The following is a 26,383-nucleotide window of genomic DNA, read 5'->3' as shown; positions in this document are numbered from 1 at the left end:
ATGTCTTCTTTTCCTGGTATCAAGCGTCAGGAACATGTGGACATGATGTACATCTCCATTGAGACAGCTATTGCCCTGGCCTCTGTGGTGGGGAACGTGTTGGTGGTGCTGGCTGTGTGTGTGAACCGGGCTCTCTGCAACACCACCTTCTGCTTCATTGTGTCTCTGGCCGTGGCTGATATCGCTGTGGGGGTTTTGGTCATCCCTCTGGCTATTATCCTTAGTCAGGGATTTACAACTCAGTTCGACACATGCCTCTTCCTGTCCTGCCTGCTGCTGATCATCACCCAGAGCTCCATCCTTTCCCTGCTGGCGATCGCCATCGACCGATACCTGCGTGTCATGATTCCCACCAGGTGAGGTACTTTTGTTCGGTTATACTTTCACTTTAAAGGGGTGTAATATAGTTTTCTCAGGATTTAGACATATTGACAGAAGGTATAGAGGTCAGTTTGGTTAGGGTTGTGTTGGTTGATGACTGTGGTGATGATATTGTTCCGAAAAGTAGGACAGTATCAATTTGCTGTAATTAGTGACGGTAAGAACAATAAAATATTCATGAGTGAGAGCAATGGGAATCGGATGTCATTTTCGCGCACAGTATCTATGATTGGTTGGGATTGCCTGTTCCAGTACGTTGCAGCTTTCATGATAAAAAATAGCCTCTGAAATATATTACTGGCATAAGTGCTATTCATTCACAAGCCTGTATTTACGAGAATTCTATTAATGCCTCATTACACGGCATGTATCACTGCCATACAAGTGAAATTGAGTATTTTACTTTTTTGACCCACAATTACAAAATGATCTCTCAGAATCAACATATTGGTAAATTGAATTCCTTCCTCAAACAGCAAAAGCCCTCAATTGCCTGATTATCCTTCTATATCTAAAGTTACCCTAATAGCAGTGACAGTTTCTTTTGTTTTCGCTTTTAGCATCAGAAAGCTAAGTGCGTGCTTTTACAACAGAGAGTCGATTCAGGAGGAGGCTAGATCCTTGTCTGGTTTAATGCAAATCAATGGGCTGGACATCAAAAGCTTTTAAGCAAATGAAAATGTCCCTGGCTGCCTAAATAACTGAGGTAGGCACAGCTTGTTAAACGAGTTTGGCAGTCACCCACACTACTTTTTGTTTGCTGATGTTCAAAGCTGGCACTTGAGAAACATCCTTCCGAACAATAATTTATGGACGGGCGTACTAAAAAAAAAAAAAAAAATCGAATGTAGAAGGAAAGTATGCATGTATGCGTTTAAGTTATAAAAACCTTGTCTCCATTTGTGTTCCAATAACTCTGTTCAGGTACAACACCATAGTGACCCGGAGGAGGGCATGTGTGGCAGTTTGTCTGTGCTGGATCCTCTCCTTCCTCACTGGATTGGTTCCAATGATTGGATGGAATAACCGCCATGCTCAAGGAAACTTCAGCAGTTCCAGCGACATTGTCTGTAAATTCACCACGGTCATGAGGATGGACTACATGGTGTACTTCAATTTCTTCGGCTGGGTGGTGGTGCCGCTGTCCATAATGATCGCCCTGTACGCCGAGATCTTTAGGGTGATCCGGCGACAGCTTAATCGGCGCGCTGAGGCCACGTGTGACAGAGAAAGGTACTATCGGAAGGAGCTGAAGCTGGCCAAATCTCTGGCCTTGGTGGTCTTTCTCTTTGCTATGTGCTGGCTGCCAATACACATCATCAACTGCATTGACTTCTTTTGCCCAGAGTGTTCCATATCCCAGTTTGCCTTGTACTTCGGCATTTTCATGTCTCACGTAAACTCAGCACTTAACCCAATGGTTTATGCATTCAGGATAAAGCCGTTCCGTGTCACACTGATCAAGTTCAGTCACCGGTGCATGTTATGTAAGCCCACGGAGCCCACCCCGTGTCCCCCCAGCACACAGGCCCTGACGGAGAAAGTGGATGTACTCCTGTAACAAGGACTGGAGCACCACTGTGGCTTACAGCGAGATGGTGCACCAATGACACTCATGGGATTGTGTGATATTTGGAATATCAACCCATTCACGAACACAAACGCAGAGTGAATGGACTGACCTATTCTTAATTCATTGACACTGTTTGATTCGAAGAAAATTTGCCTGCAATCAAAGGAAAAATATTATCAACTTGAATTATTTGTTTTCACTTAAGTTTTCTGTAATTGATTCATATTGAATTATAATAAATATGTCAACATAATAAGTGATGCAACAAACATTTCATGTTCAAAAAGCTTGTTGGGCAATACACCAGAATAAACATGCTTAACGTCTTCACTTGATATGCTAATGTTTTATATACAACAATTCAAATACATTTTAAACAAGACTAAGAGTCTACAGCAGCGGTTCCCAAACTTTTTAGGCCGCGCACCCCCTTCTACATCCCGACCGGGTTCGCGCACCCCCCCCCCCCCCCCCCCCCATTAATAAAAAAAAGAAAAAAAAAGACGCAACAGAGCCTTTTAAGCCTTCATAGCCGCATAAGAATCGGACCAATGAGAGAACAGTTTGCTCGCGCGTGGCATTTGTTTACAAGATTTAGTCCGCTGTTAAATGTTGCAGTGTGAACAGAAACCGAACAAAGGAGCAAGTGCAACATTGTATCATATTAATCCCTGAATCGGAACAAAGCAAACGAACTGAAAGTGTGAAAACGCCCTGAAACACTGCAACAAAGTTTCAATAACTTTCAGTGACACAAGGCGTCACTTTTAAAGAGCAATACGGATGGCGAGCACACACGCACAGGCTCAGAGGCAGATTATCACATTTAATTTACAATTAATGAGCGACTAATGCAGCCAGGATGTCTTCGGACAAAGCATCGATGCAGCGACACAGTGTTGTTGGACACCGGGATCATGTCCAACGTTTTTGCTTCTTTCGCCCCAATCATACATTCCACCATCTCTCTGGCAGCTGGCAAGCTCACGTCTTCGGCGATTGTGTGCGGTAGCCCCTTTCTCGCTATTCTGTAACCAGATATGAAGCCCGTAGTGCGTCATTTATAGACCAACACATGAATGAGACTCCAGTTGTTTTGGCTGTTTTGTAACTCCTCCAATTTGGATATAAACAATGTAAGGGGCTTTTGACTTGCACTGGCATGCTTGGTGTTCAGGTGGCGACGTAAATAAGAGCTTCAGACTGTTAGCCAGAACCTCACTGCACACCACGCACTGTGGCTTTGGGGAATCTGCGTTGCCAATCCAAGTGAAGCCCAGACACAGATACTTTTCATCATATTTCCTCTTTTTTTCCCAGTCTGATGCTCACTCTCGTTTCCTCTTTTTCACCTTGACTCCGCGATGGGCCGATGTGCTCCCGATTTGTCTGTGCTATCCCTTCCTCCTTCCTCCGTCTCATCTTCCTCTGACTCGATTTCTTCTCCCGGTCTCTCCCCACGCACCTCTCCGTTCCCCTCGCCTCCGATTCCTCTCTCTCTCTCTGTCCCTCTCCTCTTTTATGACTGATAGCTTCAGATGTCCCACCTGACAGTTTTTAAATTAAAATTACATTTTTTTTAAATATTTAATATTATTACACCATCAGACCGCCATTACACTTTTCCTCTCGCGCACCCCCTAGAGGCAGCTCGCGCACCCCCAGGGGTGCGCGCACCCCACTTTGGGAATCCCTGGTCTACAGCTATGCCAGCAGCTCTGAGAGGCTGTATATAGGCACAACGGTGCTTTGAGCTAAATGCTAACATGCTGATGCTAAGCAGGTATAATGCAAGCAGTGACCTCCAGTGCTGAGAAATGAAGCCAACGCTAAAGTGCCAATAAATGCAGTTCATGAAATGGCAACTTGAGGCTGGCTCCAAAACGAGTCCAAAAAAGCCTAAATTTACAGCAGAAATTACCATGTTATTTGGGCTTAAAGTTAGGCATAATTAAGGCGTGGCTGCTCTGACAGGTGGGTGCTGTCTCAAGACGCTATCTGCTATCTGTCTGCTCTGCTGCGTCACTGAACCCGCCTCCACCCACAATCCACATTTTTGCCCATTTTTAGAGTTAGGCTGTTTCATCACTGCCAAGATGGCGACGGCTAGACACCCACTTTGAGCTTCACAGTGGCTCCTTACAAACCTATGTGTGACGTCAAAGAGATTTCGTCCATATTTTATAGTCTATGGTATGATATTAACCATCTTAGTTTTGCGTGTTAGCCTGCTAACATTCGATAATTAGCACAAACTGACATCCGTTTTGCAAGAATTTGATCATAAGCCTTAGTAATGAAATTACTAAAATTAGAAGTATTACAGTTCATCCTGAGGGAAACATGAAGTTCTATATCAAATTGCATGGCAACCCATCATGTTCAGAGAGATATTTCACTGGATAAGTGAAACCTTTGACCTGCCGGTGGCGCTACAAAAGCAATGTTAGGAGATCACCAAATTCGCTAGGATTCTCCCTCTGTGCGTCATATGTCTGAGCTATTTATCATGACAATCCATCACACAGATACACAGATGTTGAGATATTTTTATTCGGATCAAGTGGTGGACTGACTGACGGAAAGACTGCTAGCATGGCTAAAAGTGAGTTTTGGCACAAAACCTTTATAGGATGTTTGAGTCGTCACGTGAACAAAAGCAGAAGAACCAAGAATGGAAATTGATTGGGTAAAATCAATAGAGAGGACAGTGTGTTCTGATGAGAAGTGGAAGGGCCCTGCCTAGAATGCAAAATAACAATAAATTCATGAAACCAAATTGGACAGGACTCTGGCAACATTAAAAGCAATCCGGAAATGAGTCTTTATCACAGGATGTCGGCATCCTTTCAGGTAATTCAGCTAGTTTCAGGCATATTTCAATAGCTGTGGCAGACATTTGAGTAAATTACCCAGATAGCTTTATGCTGAAGTGATTTATTCCAACTCTAAAGCCAAAGCTTCGGCTAAAGCTGTGTCAGTTCTGCTTTGTCATCGGTTTGACTTCTTCCTTGTTTCTGTCCATGGACCACCACTTCCGCTCACAGATCTTAATGGAAGACGAAGAAAAAAATGTCTTATCTGAATCTGGTTCAGAATATGCATGTGTGAATGTTTTTTGTCATTTGACATGTGGGTTTGGTGTGGATATGGCAGTGAGGCCCTCGGAGATATTTATTTTTCTCATATTTATCCTGCGCCCACCTGAGACGTTCACACATGAACATGCTGGCGTCATATCAAAACGTATGTCACCATCTGTCGCCTTCATCCTTGATAAGGGATTTGAAACTGCTGAGTGTGGTCTAATCCCCAGCCCTCATCTTAGTGAGGGAGCTGCTGCATAACCAACCGGCTTTTACCACCTTCGCAACACACCCGTGGCCTGTCGAACGCTGAAGGGGCACAAGCATGGTGTAGTTGTGGAGACAAAAAAGCCAAGATTCTCAATTCTGTGTGAGCATCTTATCTTCTTCCTAAACTAATCTTCTTTGAGGTAAGACCCTTCACATTCATCCCAAAAAACAGCTGCAAAGCAAAGATTTTTGAAGCTTCATATATCTGTATTTTAGTCTGCAAAAGCAATATATTTTTTAAATCTTTTTGATATTCTTAGACAACCGAGGGAAAGTTGCAGCACCGAACCACAATCAAATGGCTGACACAGACGGAGCTGACGGGGGCCAAGACCTGGAGGCTCCGGAGGAAGAGCTGGAAAGCGAACACGCAACCCTGATACACTTTGGTAAATACCATGAAGCCCAGCTTGCGCTACCTTGGGAGCAGTGGACCTTCAGACAAAAGGCAAACTTTTGTATGGACCGCATCTTCCTCGGGTTCTTGGCCATTTTTCTCATCATAGTACTGGGAGAATTTGGCTTTAAAATGTGGTATGTGACGGACATGAAGAAGATTGCAGAGTTTGTGTCAGATTCGGTGGTCTTTCTGTTCAACTGGCTCTTCACCCAGGAGAGACAGGAGGAGCTTTTTGAATTGTAGGTTGTGAATGAAGGGTGACCACTTCATGGTATAATCATGTTTTTGTGTTTTCTACATTGTGGCACGACTAATGCCCAGTAAATAATTACAGCTCCATCTTGGAAAAACAGCAATGTATTGGGGATGATTTATAACCTATGTTTTGATGGTGAATTAATGGAAATAAATAATGCAATCGACTGAATCCTTGTTCTGTCATACAGTATACTGCACACACCACCATCTCCACCTGAGTGTGTCCGTTTGTTGTGTATTAATACCATGGTTAGGATGTCCCGTTCAAGCTGATGACATTGCAACATGCATTGTATGTGTGTTTCTAAAAATAAATAATAAATGTTTAATTTAATTATAAAATTGTTATCAGAGTAGACACAGAATATATAATATTGGCATGCAATGTACATTCCCATCATTATTTAAGTATTTCCATTATTTGCTACTTTAAAGCTATTTTAGAGCCGTATATTGTAGTATTTGCTTCATTACATTTGTTTTACACCTAGTGACCACTTACTTATCATTTTACAATCAGATATTATTTGCAAAAATATTATATATATATCATAGATCATCCAACCAAAGTGTTATAACATCCATTTTGACCAGCTACTATAGAAATGCTACAAAATGCATCAGTAATAATAATGCTATAATATATTCTGAAAGGGATCATACTGCCTAATGACTTATTATGTTACTTAGAGTACAATTTACCGGGAATGCCACATCTGTACTTCAACAATATTGAATGAATGACTGAAGTTGTATTTCTACATTGAGTTGTTGATCTTTTAACTTCAGTAAAATATATTAACACTTCTGGCACCACTGTAACAGATGAAATACAGTTTCTCTTCAGGGATATATTGTACTGTTAATATCAAATAAGTATGAGATGAACTGTTGACATTGCAGTATATTTTACATTCAAGAAGCTGACAGAAAATGGATTTGTGACAATTTTGACATGTTTACAAACATTTGACAGTTCCAGCTTCTCAAATGTGAAGATTGGATTTTCCTTTAATTTATTTAAGTCCCACATTGAGTACTTTCACTTCAATGCAAGACTGAACGTGTTTTACAGAATTACAGTGTTTACCAACCTACTTAAGTAAAGAATCTGAATAATTCCTTAATCACTGCACACTCGAAGTACACACTTGTTGTATTCAGTTTTACAGGTTATCTTTGTGGCGGGTTATTTTATTGCATTACTTACAACATTAATGCAAAAACTATCAATAATAATAATAATAAAATAAACAAATTATTTTAATAACACACCATTTGCATTTAAATACTTACAGTAAATAATGGGATAAATGGATACATTTCTTTAATTCATGTATTTACCCTCGTTCATTGGTTCATCTAACTGATGACGTAAACGTCTGTGGCCCAATGAAATCAACACGTTACAGTCTTCCATAACTTCCGGTGTCTCCTCTTCCTCTTCTCCGGATTTTTCCCTAGCGTGACCGACGTTTCGTGTCTGTTTAGACTTAAAGTAAGTCAGAATTTGAATAATCTAAAACGTGTGTGTAAATTAGTTGTCGTCAAACTGTGTGTTCAATGCGACATGTACTCGGGGGTTGGTTTTAGTTCCTGAAATTCGTGGTGCTGCTGAACAAGAAGCCGCTGTCACAAATGGAGGCCAGCTGTCGTTGTTGTAAAAACACTGGCCGCCATGCTTTTTCTGTCGCTCTAAATCACAAATACATCACAGCGGTACAGAGTGACACTGCTGGAGAAATAACGTTACAGCTCAAAACGGTGAAACTCTAAACACCGACCGTTTGGCTATTGTCTTCCTGTCTGTGTTTGATGAAAGTCTAAGCATGGTTTCAATATACGAGCAGCTAAAGCTAACAGCTATATTTAGCTAACAGTAGCTAAGCTAACGTCAACCTGGGCTCCCCCCAAGCGTTTCACTCGCTTATTAACTTACATGCATGCATTTCATCACTCTAGCGCTGATGCAAGAGTGGCCTGTATCAGGAATAACAACATGATAATATTACATTAAGGTACTTTTCAGAAAATATATTTGTATTCGTTAAAGAATCATTCAGTAACTTTCCATGATTAGGCGCTGTCGTACATTATACCACAGTTAGACCTGAAGTGAATAGTCCATCACGTAGCGTTAGTGAATTAATTGGCAAAAAATTAATGTGAATATTACTGTTTTCCCTTGTCTGCAATGTAAGAAAACTGAATGTGTCTGATTTATTGACAAAATAAGCAATCTGAATACATAAACTTGGGCTTTAGGAAAGGCTTGTGCATGTCATATTCCAAACTAGACATCGGGAAAAATACTCAGCGGCTATATTGATAATAAAATTATTAATTTCACAATTCATCGTTTAACAATGTCAGAAAATAGTGACAAATGGCCATCGCAATTTCACTGATATATTCACGCTGCCTATTGTGTCAACAGTCCAAAACCCTAAGATCATGACAATGATGTGAGACAGGGATGACAGCATCTCCTCATCAGCTTAATGATTTGAAAAGCTGGAACTAGGGAATGTTTGGCAACTTGGCTTGAAAGTCAGTCATCAGATTTATGAAGATAATCTAAAAATTTCTCCCCTAAATCACGGAATTGGCTGTTTAAGATGAAGGGAAATTCAGCTAAATAAATAAATGTCGTCTTTAGTTATTTGTGGTGTATTTTAACTAAATGTATTAGGATGGATGATAACGTTCCAGCCTGTTTGTTGAGATGTGGGTCGTCTTTTTATTTTACACTCTGATTTGATGTCAGAGTTTCATAACCTGCATAGTCACAAGTTGAATTTGTGAGTCTCGTCTGTCAATACAGAATGCGTTACGTGGCCGCTTACCTCCTGGCTGTGCTCGGTGGGAACACCAGCCCCTCTGCAAAGGACATCAAGGCCATCGTGGGCAGCGTAGGAATCGAGGCCGATGACGAGCGCTTAAACAAGGTACGCCATTTAACAACGTCATATTGTGCAATTCCCAAAAAAAACTGTTGAGATTTTTGTGGCTGAAGTTGAATCTTATATTTCTCTGCAGGTCATTAGTGAACTTAATGGGAAAAACATCAATGAAGTCATGAACTCAGGTAAAGGCCTCTTGGTGAACATGTACTGAAGCTTTCAAGATGTTGTGCATGGCAGAGTGCTAAAATTAGTTTTTCTTTCCTTTGTCCACAGGCCTCTGTAAGTTAGCCTCCGTACCAGCAGGTGGTGCTGTGGCGGCTCCTGCCGCTGCTGCTGTTGCTGGTGGGGCCGCTGGGGCCGGGGCTGCGCCTGCTGTTGGTATGTGCACACCCTTCATTCTTAGCTTCCATTTGATGAATATTGATGATTTCAGTTTCTGGAGGAGAATAGCTTGAAGTTCTAAATTGCGTTATCATATTATTGCATCTTGATGGCCCCCGCAAATGACTCTGTGGCTGCATTTAGCAATCAACTGCAACAACATTTGGCTAGATTGGGCATATGTGCTGCTCAATATTCTGTCCGTCTGAAGCATTGACTTTTGTCTTTCTCCGTCTCGTTTCCAGCGGAAGAGAAAAAGGAAGAGAAGAAAGAGGAATCTGAAGAGTCAGACGAAGATATGGGCTTTGGACTTTTTGATTAATCTGTGTTCTCTGTGTTTGAAAAGCAATAAAAATGTAAAAGGTTTACACTGATCACATTGTCTTTGGGTCTTCTGTGATAGGTTTCAAATAGCTCTCACAAATGATTTTGTTATTGTGAATATTATTCCAAAGACATTACTATGAAGGGTTCTAGAAATATATCGTCTGACTTTCAGGGTTTGATGTTGAAAGTTATTTTGTCATCAGCTAAAAATAGTCCAGACAGGTCAACCTGTCACCATTCGGCAATTTGGACCCTGCATGTGGTCAGCCTGTCCTGCTGTTGGCCAAAACCACATAATGGCTCCGGCTTAAAGGGACCAGCCCAGCCATGATCCAACACACACAGGGTCCCACCACAATCCAAAAACCTGCTGCTGCTTTGCAGTTTATGGACTGTTTTGTCATTTCATGTATTTAACAGTCAATGTTAATGTATTGTAATGGCTTTAAAGTTGTTTTTTACATTGGCCTTGTTAGTGAACATCAGTAAAACCGTTTTAGCCTTTTTAAACGAATCAGAAGTAATGTCTAATTAAGTCACTGTTGTGGCCAGACAATTCACAATTTCCTTATTATTTCCAGTCTCACAAAGACTGGAAATGTATTTGCTGAGGTTATTGACAAAATGAAACTAGAGGTATGTAATCTCCGTTAGGAGTTTCTCAGAGCTGTCATTAACGTTTTTAATTACACTTGTGCTATGACGTGCAGTCTGCTTTGAAATAAGCCCATGATCCAGTATTTGAGCTGATATGATATTCAGGACTCTGGATACGTGGTGTGGAAATGATGTGAGTCATCATTCACATCACAATTCATCTTTTGTCATTTCATTTTAATTCAACTTTGAATGACAGCTTTTTTAGTCACTCAACTCGTCATCACTCTTGAGTAATCCTGAAATGTGACCATACAATTTCCGCGAACTGTTCGCCTGCACTTCCTGTTTTTGTCTTACCTGACGGCCTCCTGAATTTGTGTCAAAGTAAATAAGTTTAGGTGAAGACGTCACTTTTACTGTTGTGAAAAGAAACAACTGAGCGTAAAGGAAAAAAGACACGTGAATGTATCATGAATTTAAAGATCTAGCGTCACAGTTAACACATTCACACCAATTTGCATTCACGTGGCAGCGAATGAGGACGAGAGGACCATTGTGTTCATCGAGCGCTCCATCTTTTTCTCCATTCGCTTGTGCCCCCCCCCTTTTCCCTGACGTATGCGAGTACATGTGTTGCAGAGCACTGTGCTGCCGAATGCACAAGAATCCCTTGTGAGCCCATTAGTTCTGGCTGGATATAAGCCTGCAGGGGAACCTGTTCCACAGTTGAGAGCCAGCCATCACTGACAGACTGTCACACCCTGTAATTACATTACGGCTCTATTGTAGATGTCAGCAATCTCTACAAATACAATACACGCTGATGTGAAGCTGATCAACCCACACTTTGCATACGGATGCAGCAGTTACTGCCATGACATGTCAATTTCAGTCTTGCAGGAATGCTTTTGCTTTTTTGTTTTTTTCAGCATTCATCTGTGCAGTTCAGAAGGTGTGTAGTAAGACTACAGAGGTGTGGCAAAGTCAAGGTCTTGTTCGTTCCATTACACAACTGTTATGTAACGCCAGTACTTCCTAACCTTTTTGATTTGTGTGTGCTGTATTCGCCTCCAGCTGTTTGACTTAACTCAATCTATTAGCTGTCACTTTCTCTTCCAGTGAAAGACGGTAATTGGATTCCTTGTAATGCAAGTTTCAACTAGAAAGGTGTGTCTTCAAAGACCACTGCTATATTGTGTGACTGAATATAACCCTGCGGGCTATAAGGCATTGTATAGCACACTTCTTTCAAACCCAAGCGCCGACGTTTGCAAGCAATGGGCTCGAAGTTGGGGGGGGGGGCTGTGTTATCACTAGCAACCCTTACCGGGGGGCCGGTTATGAGAAGTGAGTGAGGAGTCAGTAGGCAGGATAAAACAGGTAATAAAAAGGTGTTTCGAGAAGGTGCGAGTCACCGCAACCATGAGAGGTCCTTGAGCATGCAGAGTATTAATGCACACACACAACAAGTAATCACAGGATTCTCCTGGCAGAGATAATATTTACCAATGAACAAAGCCTGACATTGATAGTTTGTTTCATAATGAGAAAAACAACAAATTTGAGCATTAAATTAAACATATTTTATTTGAGTGTGCAATATGAACGCCAGCATTCATATCAACAAACACAATTGTGTCACATTTCATTTAGCTTCTATTAACAATTCTAGAAATATATAATACAAATATTGCACAGAGTCTAGCTTATATACAACGAAGGTTATTGCATTGCCTGTTTTTCATGGTCGCAACACATCCTTAACCACATCTGTGGTGCCGAGAAAAGTTGAGCGCTTCACTTGCAGCAGTGTATTCTTTTTTTTGTTTTGGCATGGTTGCCTCTCAGTCATCACTGTCAGACCCTGGATGTTCTGAACACGCCTGGAAAAGACAAAAGAAAAAAGCATTTTAAACCAAACCTCTTGGTGTGCCTCTTTGTTTTGGTGACTGTTTAAATGCTGCACCATTTTTACAGATATGCTGCACATTCTTCTGATATAAACTGAATCATTATGCGGATTAAATATGTTTTTAAAAAGAGCACCAGAGCTGTCTATATCTAATGTTTAGCGTTGTCTCTTTTCAACAGGTCTGATTCTTACCTGTTGGTATTCAAATCGGTCGTGTAGATAACGGTTCCCCAGGCCAGTAATGTGACCGATGTGCTGTTTGGAGAGCCCGACTATTCTGGCTGTAAAGTCGAGCGTAAAGGCCAACTTGACCAGCTCCGGTGCCGTCGGTAGGACAGTGGGAGGATTGCGGGTCGGCGTCGCTTCCGTCTCCAGATACGCGTCGGCCAACTTCTGGAAGGAAGAGTACGACATCCCTTTGAAGAAGTTGCTCAGGGTGGGGTTGTCTTTCAGCTGGAGGAGATGAGGAGAGGAAGGCCGTCAGTAAATACTGGACACTTTGACCTATCGGGGATTTTACTGCTGATAAACACGCACTGTAAAGGGACAAACACACCATGGAATCGCCAGTAATATATTTGTATATTTCTATCATTCCAGCAGGTGATTGACCAAACACCTTTTTCTTTTCTTTTCAATTCATCTGCAGATTATTTCCTCGATCTTAAAAACGTAGAGAAGTGGCGGTGAATCGCAAGTTCCTTAAGGTGACGTCATCACACATTGCGTGTTTAGTCTGATCAACAGTCCATATTTACGAAGCAAGTCACATGCAATACTGTGTTTTGACAGCAGGCCTTATGGCTCTCTCTGTCTCTTATCCCTGTTGCACACACCCTCCCTCTGTCAAAGCGGTGATGAATAATCTGACTCGAGTAAAGAGCAGAACAGGAAAAGCTGTTGCACCAGAAAATGTCTCAGCCACTCACTTGTGTCATGGAGTTTGTCCTTTTTATGATCTGGACTTTATCACACCGTTTATGGTTTATTGAAGTGCTTTTGCTTTCTGCTGAAGCCCCACAATACTTCACACGTACATTAACTAATTACGCAATCTCACGAATAACCCCACTCTGTCCGAAGCATTTAAAGCAAACGATCATGTAAATATTCCCAAATTGGTAAACGCTACGCAGAGTTTCATCGCCTCAGAGCAGAGATGAATACCAACCTTGTCATCTATGGCGTCGCCCTCCTCCTTCGTCAAAGCAATGATCCTGTCGATTACCTCCTCTGAGAGACAAAACAAGAACAAGGGGAAGTATAATCAATGCGCTGAACACTTTATGCAGTTATGGGGATTCATTTCATCTTGGAGTTATTATAGTCATGCAGAACTAAGACGCACAGCCAAGAGAAATAAACATTGATCCAAAACTGTCACTGCTCATCACATTACACATTTATCAGAGAAATGCTGTTTATTGTCTGGTGTGCATTAAACCGCATGGCTTTATTGTAGCACAATGTTTTCTGTCAAATGAAAACAAAAGCCTGATAATGGTGCTTCGATCATGCACTTGAAATTGAAAGTTGAAAATAAACTGTTCCTCACCATCAGAGAGAGGTGCAGCTTCCTCTTTTTCTTGGACCTCGTGTATAATTTTCTCCAGTTCCTCCGATACCGTCTCGTAATAAAAGTACGTCGGTTCCACGCTGACGGCTGGAAAAAGGAATGATCAGTTTACTGTAAATGCACTTCTGCAGGAACAACATGGCGTTTAAGCATCTTTACAAGAGATTTCCACTGATTCTGGTCAACAGGTGTTTTAGAATTGAATCATATTTGTCATTTCTTATAGCACACAAATAAGGTCAATTTATCCAGACACGTGTTATCATTAAACTTACCTTCAACTCGAGTGATGTCAGCATGGTTGAAATCTTTAGGTTTTTTCAGAGATTGCCGCCTTTCGGAGAACCTTCTTCGAAGGGATTTATGTCTCGTGGACTTTCTTTTCTGTTTCTTGACTGCAATCGTGGGCAGGCAGAATTGTGTCCCAGCGTCAGAGACCTGTGATGCCGAGGGGTACTCGGGTATCTCCGGTGGACTGTGCCGCTCTTCATCTTTCTCCTCGTTAACCTTCAGAGAAAAAATACCCAGGAAGCGTTTCCAAAGTGAGGGCTTCTTGTTTTTCTTTGGCTTTTTCGCGGGTTTCTCGGATTCCTCCGGACGCGTCTCAGGCTGGTCTGCGGTGGGTTCGACCGGAGAAAATGTACCAATCACCTCGTCCTTTGGCTCATAGGCCAAGTGAAAGGAAGGGTCGCTGGAATGTCGTCTCAACCTTCTCGGCATCGTCACCCACTTTTCTTTCCCCCCTGCCCTCTTACTCCCCAGTGCTCCATCATTGAGGCTGAGGCTGCGCTTGACGTACACCTCGAGCAGACGTATTGTATCCTTGTGAGGCACGTAGATCAGCTGGCCATTGTTAGGCCTTTGTGTTTTTCTGTGTGTTTCCATGGTGGGATGACTACAAGAAAGAGAAAACACCACACATACGGTCGGTTAACACGATTGTTTTGCGTACCACTTCTGCCATTTTTGCAGTCAGAAAATACTTGAGCTCTTTGGAAGAAGCCTTTACAGCGAAAACAATTCGTTGATGAATCATAAAGTCAATCGTCAGAAGAATTGCTTTATCCCATGGGATTTGCTGCTTTCACTTTCTTATGTGATAATAAAGTGAATACCTTTGGGATTTGAAAGGTTGGCCGGACAAAACATGCCATTTGAAGACGGCAATTTGGGCATTTTCTTTTTTTTTTTACTATTTTCTGACATTGTATAGACCAAAAGATTAGTTAATAATAAAATAATAAAAATCATCAAGTTAATAATTAAACAAGTTAGTTAATAATACAATCATAAAAATAATCAGGAAAACAGTCAGCAGATTACTTGATAATCAACGTAATGAGTCGCAGAGGTTGCATTCTAAGTATTACTTTTTAATTGTCAATTCACTTGCCAATTATCGTCTTGTTCAATCGATTCATCATTTGGTCTTAAACAATAGTGAACAACTCTAAAGCTCATGTCTACTTATTCAAATAGTTATAAAAACCCAAAAGGTATTCAGGTATGTATCACAAGACAATTATCAAAAAGGTTACCAACTCATTTCGTAGATTGATTGTTAACAGTTTACAACTTGTTCATCAAGTGGACCAGAAAGACTCCTGCATTGTATTCTATTGCATTGCTCGACTTTGGACATCGTAGCTCTGCAGAGACGTCTTCAAAGCTGCTCTAAAATCAGAGGAATATGAGGAACTGTAAAACGAAAGCAATAAGTAAACGTCTGTCGCCATGCCATGTTTGTGGACGAAGCTGCTGTGTCTCTGAACTCACCTCGTCTCCTTCAGCAGCAGTCGAATGCTTTCGCTCCCCGCAGAGATCCGCTTACAGTAAGTACACAGAAGGTATGCGTCTCGTGAAGGGACTCTCCGCAGCGCGTCTACCTGCTCGCATTCTCCGCCCTTGTATGGACACGTCTCTGCCCTCCTTCCTCACCTGGGGCCACCTGTTGTACACGTAACTAAGAAGAGGGGGCGGAGGACGGGAAAGGAAAGCTCTTCCTGCTCAACATGAGCTCACAGACGTCATGTTGTTTTTTTACACTTTGGGTTTGGTTTCGGCTCTTTAGCGCTGCTGTAAAACTTCCCCTCCCTGTTGTTTGGCCACGTTTTACAGGAAGTAAAAGATGCAGAGCAGAGCTAATTTCCTCTTATGGGCTGGTTCTGTGTCTCTATGCCATTATAGGCTGTTTGAATAACCCAGATGGGCTGTAGAGCTGCAACTAGTGATCATTGTCTCGATTAATCGACGAGTTGTTTGGTCAATAAAATGTCAAAAAATAGGAAAGAAAGCCGATCAGCGTTTCGCAAAGACCAAAGATGATGCCCTCAAAATGTCTTCTTTTACATATTCAGTTCATAGACGAGTAACAAAACCAGAAAATATTCACATTTTAGGAGCTCAAATCAGAGAATTGTTACTTTTTTTTCTTAAAAAAAAATCACTCAAACTGATTAATCGATTTCTAAAAATATTTTGCTATTAATTTAAAAGTTGGCACCTAATCAATTAATTATTGCTATGTACCTACATACAGTTAGGAGTTTGCTGTAACAACACAAGCTGCATACAATATTATCAATAAGCCTACTCCGTAATATCCGTGTTCAGTTAACAATGGTCAATCGTCAACATTGATTGATTGATTATCTTTCGAGGGGGAAATTAGTTTTCAGTATGACAAGAAAATCACACAAACAGAGTCTGCACATGGCAGAAGCCCAAAGTAAACAGCACAATACTGCTGAAGATGCCTTCAGAGGTTAGAGCTCGTGTGGTAAGGTGACAGGTTATGAATGAAATTGTAACTGAGCGATTGATCTTCTTTTAATCTTTTGCATTCGCCGTATTGGTTTTAGGTTGCATGTTTTATATCGGGCTTTCAACATCTTGTTGGACCATATTGGACATAATGTTTAGCGTTGAATATAGTTTTGCTTCACTCACTTCAACATCTTATCCCTTGGATCGCAGCACTTTTGTAAATCCATAAATCAATCAAATCAAAAGGCATTAATGACTAGAATAGGCCTAAGGTCTGAGAATAGAGCCAGACTGTGTGTTGAATCATTTTCTTTTGTCGTTTTGATTTCATGGTCAAATCAGATGCTGCAGTTCAAAGGTTGCATTATGCTGGGAGGTGTTTCCAATATTTTGTCCACCCTAGTTATTTCAATGAGTGAAGACAAAATATAACACCACACAGTACACAATACAATGATGTACAATGAGAGAGAGAGAGAGAGAGAGAGAGAGCGAGCGAGAGGAGCACGGGCAACATGCCAGTGACTGAATGGACCAAGCTATTATGACTCAGACAGGTTTTACCAACATTTTGTAACCACTGTTCAGCCTGCAGATATGAACTGGGATTGGCCGCGTACAGTTGTAGGCTGAGAGTTTCAGGAAGTGACGTAAAACTAAGGAAAAAGTACCTGAGCTCTTATTTTCCTATCGATGAGTGATCTCTTATCTGACTTGTTGACTGGAAACTCGAGAGGCTTTCTGTAACCGAAAGCAATATTAGCAGGTAGTCGCTCAGCTTGAGGTGCAGCTGGGTTTAGAGTTAACAAAGCCGCCTCTCTTCGTTTGTGCTGAAAGAGAGTCAACAGCAGACTGTGGTGTGATCAGTATGAGTGTGACCTTGTGACCCCTATCGGCCTGAATACTCATCAGCATATTTTTTTGGACAAACTCTGAACTCCTTTTTTATATGTAGCTGGCCTATAAAAAAAAAAATCCTTTCCTGTATGTAAGCGAACAAAAGTACACAGAAGCAAACAGATTAGTGTACATTTTGCACCAGTTTGCTCATGTGCAGTACCACAATAACGCCACCAGGTGTCATGCTGAACACTGTGAAACAGTGTTGTCTCTGTGGAACAACAAATCCAATCCTGTCCCCATGAAATCAATATACTGTGTATTATCAAACATGTCGCTTTCATAAGCAGGCGTGGACTGTAAAGTACATTTCACTGGACTATTTATTTTTCATGCTACGTTATACTTCTAATCTACTGTAGATATTGTACTTTTCACTCGACTCTGATTGTTACTTTACAGATTCATATTTGTCATAGAAAACAAATGGTGAGCGTATCAAATTTGAAGCACTGTTATAGATCTAACTAGTTAATATTACCTCCATCTCGACCAGCTGCAACATAAAATGTCCCTTTCACATTGATGCATCACTAATAATAGAATACTATAACAGCGCTTATGTTATGTACGTTATGTACTTTTAGCTCATTGAGATTTTCAATGCAGGTCATGTAATCATTTATTTTCATGTTGCAGTATTGGTAGTTTTACTGAAAGAAGTATGTGCACACTTAAACAAGTTTTTCTAAACTAAAATATATGATTGCAATGTGATAAAACACATCAATGCTGGGGTTAATATTGATATTTCTTACAAAATGTCTTACAAAATCAATTTTCATGGTTGAAAATTCCATCTACTGGTTTAAATCAGCCCCAATCCTGCAAGGCCAATTCTGAAATAGCGGTGAACATTTTGGACTGATCATGAAATTAAAGAATGTTCACGCTCTCTTGTCAGACCTCCCTCCTCGCCTCCAACGGCGCTAACAGCGCTAACAGTGAAACAAACAGCAACAGTGCTGACGGAGCTAACCGTGTATACCTGGATGGAAGGGGAACCAGAAGGTGCATATCCGGCGCTTTAAGCTGTTACCTGCTGGCTGAGCAAAGTGCAGAGCGGTGGCCATTAGCTAGCCAGCACGCTAACATGCACTCACATACATGTGTGGCCAGCCCGGCTATGTAAGCAAAGAACGGAGAAACTGGGATTACAACACACACACAGAGTGGGTTCGTTCTCTCAGGTAGACATTGCTCCACTATGTCTTTACAAATAGTTGTTTGACGCTTTATTAATGCTCTGAATATTACATTTGGCACTTCTCAGTCAATTATCTGAATTCTTTACTTGCCTTGCTCTCTCAGTTAATTAACCTTTACAGAAATTGTATACATATTTACTTGAAATGTAAGTAAGATAACCCAGTTAATAACTTAATATTTCAATGAATACATCTGTCTTCATTCTGGAAGCTTTGGTTTACGTACAGTAGTCTTTTCCATTGTGAGAATAATGAAGGTAATAATTATTGTAATGCACTGCAGCTGGATGACCCTCACTCACACAAATTCTTCTCTTGAAAATGGTCGTTGCAAACATTTGTGTCTGTCCCAGATGTGAAGGGCAGCCTGTGGTTACCTGAAGGCAACCCTATCTGGTGCCGGCTGATATACTTCAGGTCACCTTGTTCATTTGGGCGTTAAGCAGGACAAATGTGCGACTCACGTTTCATCCCACAACGTCTGGCCATTGACCTCCAGGGCTGGCGCACTGCAGCGGAGCAGTTAGCTGTCATGAATCTTTATCTCCTTGAATCATTACCCGCCCTCTCGTGGGACTCCCCTCTCCAATCTTAAAAAAGAAAATAGATGGGAACTGAGCTAACAAATCATATTCAGATGCATACTGGAAAATACAATGGCCCCATTAATGTATGCACCCAAAATTATGAATGACTCAAAACGCTTAATTGATTTGCTATGATATTCATTGTAATGGTGTATTTGATATATCGAGAGCTGGAGATCATAAATGTTACTTTAAGTCACTTTGAGTCATTAAAAACGGACCAAAATGTCTTTTGAATGATGGAAATTTTTAGGAACAAAGTCCTTCCGCAACAAACTCTAAATTTAACAGGAGTTCCTTGTTATGTCACCGAAAGGAGCGAATAAAAGATAATCTGTTAATGTGTAACATGGTTTTATATTTCCAAACACATCTGAATCTCATAAAAGCAAAAAAATGAACAGCTGGTGGAATGTGAAATTTAAACTTAAAATGTTGAGATAACACAAATACAGAAAATGCCTTTTGTAACATTTTGTGACATTAAATGATGAGGTTTGTCCGATACTACATTCGTATAAAATCAGGTCACCACAATATAAAAACCCTGTCTCGTCTTTATCTATATATTTCTAAATGGTTTTCCCAATTATTTTGTGCTGGAAAACACAATAACTGCCTGAATTATGTTTCTTACTTTAGTAGGATCAATTACTGTCATTTATGTTTTTTGTCTTTTTAAGGGATTTGTTGACAATAAGAGAAATAAAGAATGACACCAGCCTTATCCATTTAAGGAACAACAGAGGTAAAAGACGGATTTACTGTTTAACTATTATCCAGTTAATATTATAAGATATATTCAGAATCATTATCAGATTCCTTTGCCAAGTACATGTGCAATACAAGACATTTGACTCTGGTTTCGTCTACAGAAATATAACAACAGCTCGGATGACAAAGCTAGACATAAAAAGATAAAGGATCTACACGACTGCTATGGTTATATTATATGAACGTATATAAAAAGCACCAATGACCAACGATAAAATAGAATGGAACGGTGACGTACAAGTCAAGTGTTCTGCAAGTTGTGAACAAATGTATTCTCTTAAAAACTGACACAGCAATAAATGAGAGCACGTGCTGGATGCCTCAGTGATATCCGGGATTTCCAGCATGTGTGAAGCAAATAAAACTAAAAATAAGAAACAGAAGGACTTCCCGAACATGAAGTGTTTTTTAATCACACTGTGTCAGGAAACCTGATCCTCCATCACCCCCCCCAGTAAGAAGCAAGGTGTGTCCACCTGTCTGACCTTCTTCCCCTCGTCGTCAAATCAGCCCTGCGGTCAATAAAGTAGCTATAGCAGTAATGCAAAACCCATGTCTGAATGTTCTTGATCAGCAAAGTCAGGGTATAAGATCAATGGCTCATGTACTGTAGGTGAGCTCTGCTGAACTTTGATCAATGTTAAGTCCATGAGGGTTGCTCTGCCACTCAACGTTACACTTCTGTGCTCTGGAGCAGCACTGCGTTCGCTCTTTCATCAAAAATGTAATGGCGAGGTCACGACAGCGGTGATGGAGCCCGATGCCACCGTATAGCCCTGTCCTGCATCCAGGAGAGTTTCCGTCACTGGAAGAAACCGGAGACTTCAGAGGGATTTAATTCAAACACAAGCTGCCCAGTTCCAACTTTGACTTTGCCCTCTGCAGGGCGTGCACTACAGTACACAGCCTACTGTCCGTGCAGGTCTGAAATTGGCTCATAACGTGTCGGCTGACAAAACAGTAACCCGATCTACCGATACGAGTCTGGCTGCCTGAGCTTTCGTGTGAGGCCCGTCCAATGTTTCCTTTCTGAAAGGAGTAAAAGGACGAACGGATTCATGCAACAAGGATATTTGTGGATCCATTAAGGGTTGCATTGCACAGCCTGCTGTGTCACAGTGATTGGACACTCACATCGGTCGCTGGATGGATTTCTTGCGATGAATCTTTATCAAAGGCAGGATGGATGTGATCTCTTCGTGGAACACCCGATGAATTATTAATGACAGCCTCGCATTAGCTTTGACCTTGCCAGAGCTACCTGTCTGTGAAATGCTCAAATGCTATCGGACCTCGGCTCCGTGGTGTCGCCATACGATCAGTGATCAGCAGGGCAGAAGGGCGCCGCCCGCTGACCTGGCCGTCAACCAGGCCGCAAAAACCACAGCCAGTATGACTCAGCAGGAAACGACTTCTAACAGCTTCGTCTCGTTGAGGAAGGAATCAGCTCAGAGATCCTAAAATCACTAAATGAGCCCAGATCAAAATGAGACATTGCGTCAGAGTATTCACTGATAATATGTCCTTGATGGGACTGTTTGGGACAGTATAGCATCAAATGAAAGCCAAGATAGATCATCTTATAAATTATTCATTTGGTCTGCATATTTAATTTGGTGCATTTGCTTTTGAAGGCATCCCAGTCAAAGGCATTGTCAAGCTCACGCCACATGATTTCCCCCACCTAATAGAAAGAAAACGCTAATTTGATCGATATCCACAACAACAACAAACAAAACTCAACATGTCAGCATGATCTGACAATCCTTTCCATCTATTCGCAGCCAGGTTTTACCCTCTTCATTTCTTAGTAATTAGATGAGTCTTGTTACAGTAACACAGAGCGAGAAAACGTCTGCTCCTCCAGTCTGCCACCTACACCGTGACACCAGAGATATATATTTATATAAATATTTTTTTTTAAAACAGTATCCCTGCTGTTTTTCCCTCTTCCGACGAATTTGTGGATGAAGATGAAGAGAGAGAGAGAGAGAGAGAGAGAGAGAGAGAGAGAGAGAGAGAGAGAGAGAGAGAGAGAGAGAGAGAGAGAGAGAGAGAGAGAGAGAGAGAGAGCACGGAGAGGGCTTTTTAACAACTAACATGAGGTGATAATGAGTATTCAGCCCTGCGGCCATGCACACTGGAACCTCCATCCATCACTATTATTGTTGAGCAGAGAAGCAGTTAGGAAAGTTAAAATTCACTTGATGTCACAAGTCCAATTTATCAGAGAAATCATCAGAGGGAAACGTCACAGTTAGGATACATGTTTAATGGAAGGCACTCTTTACAGGATAAATAGAACATTATGACACTGTATACTGCACAATGTTGACACATACAGCAGCAGTCCTCAAATATTAAGTGCTTCATAACATAGTAAAGTGCTGAGTACCAACGTGACTAACTGATGTCACCTTATTGCATTTCATTTAAATTAATTAGTTATTGCTCTTTCCAGAGGTGAAAAACACATTTGTTTTTCCGTTATTGCATATTGTAGGATTATTTGAAAGGCATTGATTGTGTTACAACTACCCCCACTGCCATTCCTGTACAAGCTGTATTCATAGTTATAATAATCTCACATACAGTACATTTGTAAGATCGAAATGTGGCATGCATATATAGAACCAATTTCCTGATGAGACACAAACCTCATCACTTGTTGTCATCATTTCACAAATACAGTTGAGGTATTGGTTTTCCCTATCACATGGAATATATTGATCATCACAATACGATTGAAAGACTATATATTTAGGTACAATGAATATGTCAAACTTTCAGTTACTGATAATAGGAGTGAGAACATTTCTCGGCATACTATGCCATGCAATACATATGAGCCTGACGCTTTGTCTGATCATGAATATATATATATATATATATATATATATATATATATATATATATATATATATATATATATATATCATCTCATGATGGTGTAAAGCTCCAAAAAAGTGCCCAAGAGATATTTGGAAAATAAGCTTCCATTGCAATGAATTGATATGGATCTTAAAGGGTAAATTCACATTGTGATGAAATCAGAAAGTGATAATCTGGTTACAATATGCCAAATAATAGATTACATCAAAAAAGAACATGTGACTTTAAAAGCTGCATGCAACTACTTAGTGCAGATGTATACATTGCAGCTACAAGAGTAATAGCAGACGTGCAAACGTGCCAACTACTTATTGCCCACATATTGTTATGCTGCGTCATAAGGAGAAGTATTGATTTGCTGATAAGACAATGTGGGCACTCATATCCTCTTGCCTTTCACAGGATGCATTTGCCTGCCCTTGAAAATCCAGCCAAGTTCTATCTAGGTTTTGCTGACTATGAAGAAGGGAAGACGAACTTTGAGCTCTGAGTATACTTCCAGTTTAGACCGTTTTCTTTTTCACTTTCTCTTGTGGGATAAGCGTGCCGTTATACAGACCCTCCAGGATAATTCCGGTCAAAACCTACAGCTTGTTTACTCTCACCGTCTACATTTGAAACGCTAATAGCGCAAATGAGCCACCACCCTTTTCTTCAACTTGCACTGGATGAAAGATGATAATTATACAGTAGTTGCTGAGTTGTGTTAATTGCACTTTGACACATCCACAAGCAGACAGACAACTTGTGTCAAGGCTGTCTCACCACACAGGGCCTTTTAATACTGTCATAATACGCACACATGCTGCCATTTTCGGAGTACAAAACAGGGAGAAAGATGAACTCACCATTGGATATGTTTTTCATGCCCTTGATACATATGAATGCTTTCTCTATAAGTGTGTGCCGTTTTTCTCACTCTGCCAGGTGCCGTTACTTTTGTTTAAAGAGGGTGTGCTTCCATACTTGTTCGCGGCTGACATTTTCAGGGCAGCCTCTGCCGCTTCATCCACCACCTGTTTCTCCAGCTGTTCGGTCTCACGGTGGTAGAAATAGTTAAAGTTGGAGACGATGACGGGGACGGGCAAAGCGATGGTCAGGACGCCGGAAATGGCACAGAGGGTGCCGACCATTTTGCCTCCTATAGTGCTCGGGCACATGTCTCCGTACCCCACAGTGGTCATTGTCACCACAGCCCACCAGAAGCCGTCAGGGATGCTAACAAACTGCGTCTGGGGCTCATCCACTTCTGCAAAGTAGATGGCACTTGAGAATAGGATGACTCCTATAAAAAGGAAGAAGATGAGCAGCCCAAGTTCCCTCATACTGGCTTTCAATGTCTGCCCCAGGATCTGAAGCCCTTTCGAGTGTCGGGAGAGCTTAAAAATTCTGAAAACTCTCACCAGACGGATGATTCTTAGGATTGCCAGGGACATGTTCTGACTGGAGTTCAAATCGTCATCGGGGGTCGTAGCCAGCTCTGTTCCAAGGGTGACAAAGTAGGGAATTATGGAGACAATATCAATGATGTTCATGATGTTATTGAAGAAATCCCTTTTGCTGGGGCACACCACAAAGCGGACACCAGCTTCAAAGCAGAACCAAATGATGCAAATCGTCTCCAGGATGAAAAAGGGGTCCGTTAGATACACGAACACGTCTTTAACGGCAGGGCCAGCTTGGGTCCCGTTCATGAGTTGGGTTAAACCCGGGGTTAAGTTAGTGTCGTCCCTGAACTCTGGCAGAGTCTCTAGGCAGAAGATGACAATGGAAATGACGATGACGAACACAGAAACCAGTGCGACAGATTTGGCTGCACTGGAGCTTTCTGGGTATTCAAACAGGAGCCAGAATTGTCGTTTGATTTCGTTGGTGGGCAAAAGGATCTCCGGCTCTTTGACAAACCCTTCGTCTTCGCGGAACTGGTCCATCGCTTCATAACCCAACTGGTAGAAAACGATTTCATTTGCAAAAACATCTATGGGAACGTTGGCTGGTCTGCGGAGTCTCCCCCCCGACTGATAGTAGTACAGAATACCATCAAAAGTCGGGCGGTTTCTGTCAAAGTAGTACTCGTTTTTCATCGGGTCAAAGTAGTCTATCCTCTTCATGGGGTCACCTAGCAGCGTCTCTGGAAACTTATTCAGGGTGCTGAGCTGGGTCTCGAACATCATGCCTGAAACATTGATGACAACTCTCTCGTCTTTTTCTTCAATGAAGTGCTTTTCAAACAAGTCCTCGTTGTCGTAGCAATCCCTCGCCATTTTACTGAAGACGCCGTCGTTGGGAGACTCGGCGTTGACCAGGAGCTTCAGATTAGAGATCAAACTGCCGCTGCTGGAGTTCGCTTTAGCGGTCAGAGTCGGAGGAGAGGATGGCGACGGCCCTTCTTGACCAGAATGATGCCCACGTCGTCCCCTGCGTGGCGACTGGTGAGGAGAGCTCAGACGGTGGGTTAACAGATTCTGATTGGGGACCTCTGACGGGGGTGACGTCGGGTACCCGGAGTCAGTTGGGTCTCCCAGGTGGATGCCGACATCGTCCATGTTCTCAAAATTAACAAGCGGCACCTCCATCGCCTGTGTGGTCGCTAGCGACGCCTATCAGCCTGGTTGGATAGCAGGAGACGGAGGGGACGCCTCAACCAGTGCCACGCTGAAGATCCTGGCAGGGTCTCTCTCCCCCTGGTTATCATCCAGGCAGCTGTATGCTACGTTTGGATTCAGTTTGTAATCTGAGGAAGAGGGAAAAAAGCAGTTATATATTTTGTTATATAGTGCGATACAGTTTTGTGGGTAAAGAGATTTTTCTGGCAGCTCGTGTTTGCATCAGCACAGAACTTGCCATCTGGCACTGTGCTTCTACAGTTATTTATTCCCTCCCCGACATTCTCTCCAATGAATTTAATGAAAACACAAGCTCTGCAGGTTCGCTTGTGAAAATGCTTACACATGGTTTTGGTATTGTTGCTGATCATATGCTAAGAAACTGAACATGTTAAAAAGAAGAAAAAGAAATTCTGAGGTTTCACTTATATGACTGGAAGCAGAAACTCATCAAAACCAAAAATACGACCTCTTTTTTTTGGGCAGTCCATCAGCATTGCGTTTAGTAGCGGTTTATCTTTCCATTTGTCTGGTTCAGAGACGTAACCAAATCCCAACACACGCTTTCAAGCTGCAACGGTGTCCACTTGACACCGAGGGCCCTGCGCACTCGGAGAGACTCATCTTGTTCTGTTTCCACTTGCATTGTCGCAGATAACGTAACAGTCCAGGATGTGCGCATCTTCTTATCGAAGGACGTTGTGATGCGGCTCGTGCAAAAAATACATATTGATTGTGCCGTGTCAGCAAAGAAAGGTTACGCAGTCCAAGAGAAAGGACAGAGCAGTGCTAATAGATCTACCCTCTTAAGACACTTTGAATTGTGTCTAAAGGCAACTTCTTGCTAATAAATAGCTCCTCAAATCTTCCCACTGAACAACTTAGCCTCATCTTACACAGCATTGAATGAAACACCCACTGGCATCACATCACTCTTATCACCCGCAATTACATGCAAATATATCTTTAAGTACGTGTAA

General features: G+C 41.6%; 4 protein-coding genes across 4 annotated transcripts; 2 read left to right on the top strand and 2 right to left on the bottom strand.

The window, feature by feature from the left end:
- Nucleotides 1-1,942, top strand: LOC306797551 (adenosine receptor A1; the record flags this gene model as incomplete). Its single annotated transcript, XM_079296889.1, has 2 exons — nt 1-356; nt 1,306-1,942. The coding sequence occupies 2 exons, from the start codon at nt 1-3 to the stop codon at nt 1,940-1,942; spliced, it is 993 nt and encodes a 330-aa protein (XP_079153015.1).
- Nucleotides 1,943-7,379: 5,437 nt separating this feature from the next.
- On the top strand, nt 7,380-9,629 carry rplp2 (ribosomal protein, large P2). The gene is made up of 5 exons (XM_079296869.1): nt 7,380-7,466; nt 8,793-8,916; nt 9,008-9,056; nt 9,148-9,252; nt 9,501-9,629. Exons 2-5 carry the CDS (start codon nt 8,794-8,796, stop codon nt 9,575-9,577), a joined length of 354 nt encoding a protein of 117 aa, XP_079152995.1. The 5' UTR covers nt 7,380-7,466; nt 8,793; the 3' UTR covers nt 9,578-9,629.
- A 2,279-nt stretch (nt 9,630-11,908) lies between these two features.
- LOC306797603 (uncharacterized protein) lies at nt 11,909-15,563 on the bottom strand. The gene is made up of 6 exons (XM_079296957.1): nt 15,447-15,563; nt 13,946-14,565; nt 13,650-13,757; nt 13,266-13,327; nt 12,287-12,547; nt 11,909-12,065 (listed from the first exon to the last, which is right to left on the bottom strand). The coding sequence occupies exons 2-6, from the start codon at nt 14,553-14,555 to the stop codon at nt 12,027-12,029; spliced, it is 1,080 nt and encodes a 359-aa protein (XP_079153083.1). The 5' UTR covers nt 14,556-14,565; nt 15,447-15,563; the 3' UTR covers nt 11,909-12,026.
- Nucleotides 15,564-23,574: 8,011 nt separating this feature from the next.
- On the bottom strand, nt 23,575-25,373 carry LOC306775500 (potassium voltage-gated channel subfamily A member 10-like; the record flags this gene model as incomplete). Its single annotated transcript, XM_079265945.1, has 1 exon — nt 23,575-25,373. One exon carries the CDS (start codon nt 25,371-25,373, stop codon nt 23,691-23,693), a length of 1,683 nt encoding a protein of 560 aa, XP_079122071.1. The 3' UTR covers nt 23,575-23,690.
- Nucleotides 25,374-26,383: the final 1,010 nt, after the last annotated feature.

Source organism: Melanostigma gelatinosum, assembly GCF_949748355.1.
Source record: "Melanostigma gelatinosum genome assembly, chromosome: 3".
In the NCBI taxonomy this organism is placed as follows: domain Eukaryota; kingdom Metazoa; phylum Chordata; class Actinopteri; order Perciformes; family Zoarcidae; genus Melanostigma; species Melanostigma gelatinosum.
The sequence above is the reverse complement of the archived record's forward strand: the minus strand, read 5'-3'. Positions and strand labels throughout refer to the sequence as shown.

Excerpts from the sequence above, each read along its gene's own strand:
- rplp2 (XM_079296869.1), top strand. The coding sequence starts at position 8,794 with ATGCGTTACGTGGCCGCTTACCTCCTGGCTGTGCTCGGTGGGAACACC. Across the intron at positions 8,917-9,007 it reads ATGACGAGCGCTTAAACAAG|GTCATTAGTGAACTTAATGG; the intron begins GTACGCCATTTA and ends ATTTCTCTGCAG. Across the intron at positions 9,057-9,147 it reads CAATGAAGTCATGAACTCAG|GCCTCTGTAAGTTAGCCTCC; the intron begins GTAAAGGCCTCT and ends CTTTGTCCACAG.
- LOC306797603 (XM_079296957.1), bottom strand. The coding sequence starts at position 14,555 with ATGGAAACACACAGAAAAACACAAAGGCCTAACAATGGCCAGCTGATC. Across the intron at positions 13,758-13,945 it reads TGACATCACTCGAGTTGAAG|CCGTCAGCGTGGAACCGACG; the intron begins GTAAGTTTAATG and ends TCCTTTTTCCAG. Across the intron at positions 12,548-13,265 it reads GCGACGCCATAGATGACAAG|CTGAAAGACAACCCCACCCT; the intron begins GTTGGTATTCAT and ends CATCTCCTCCAG.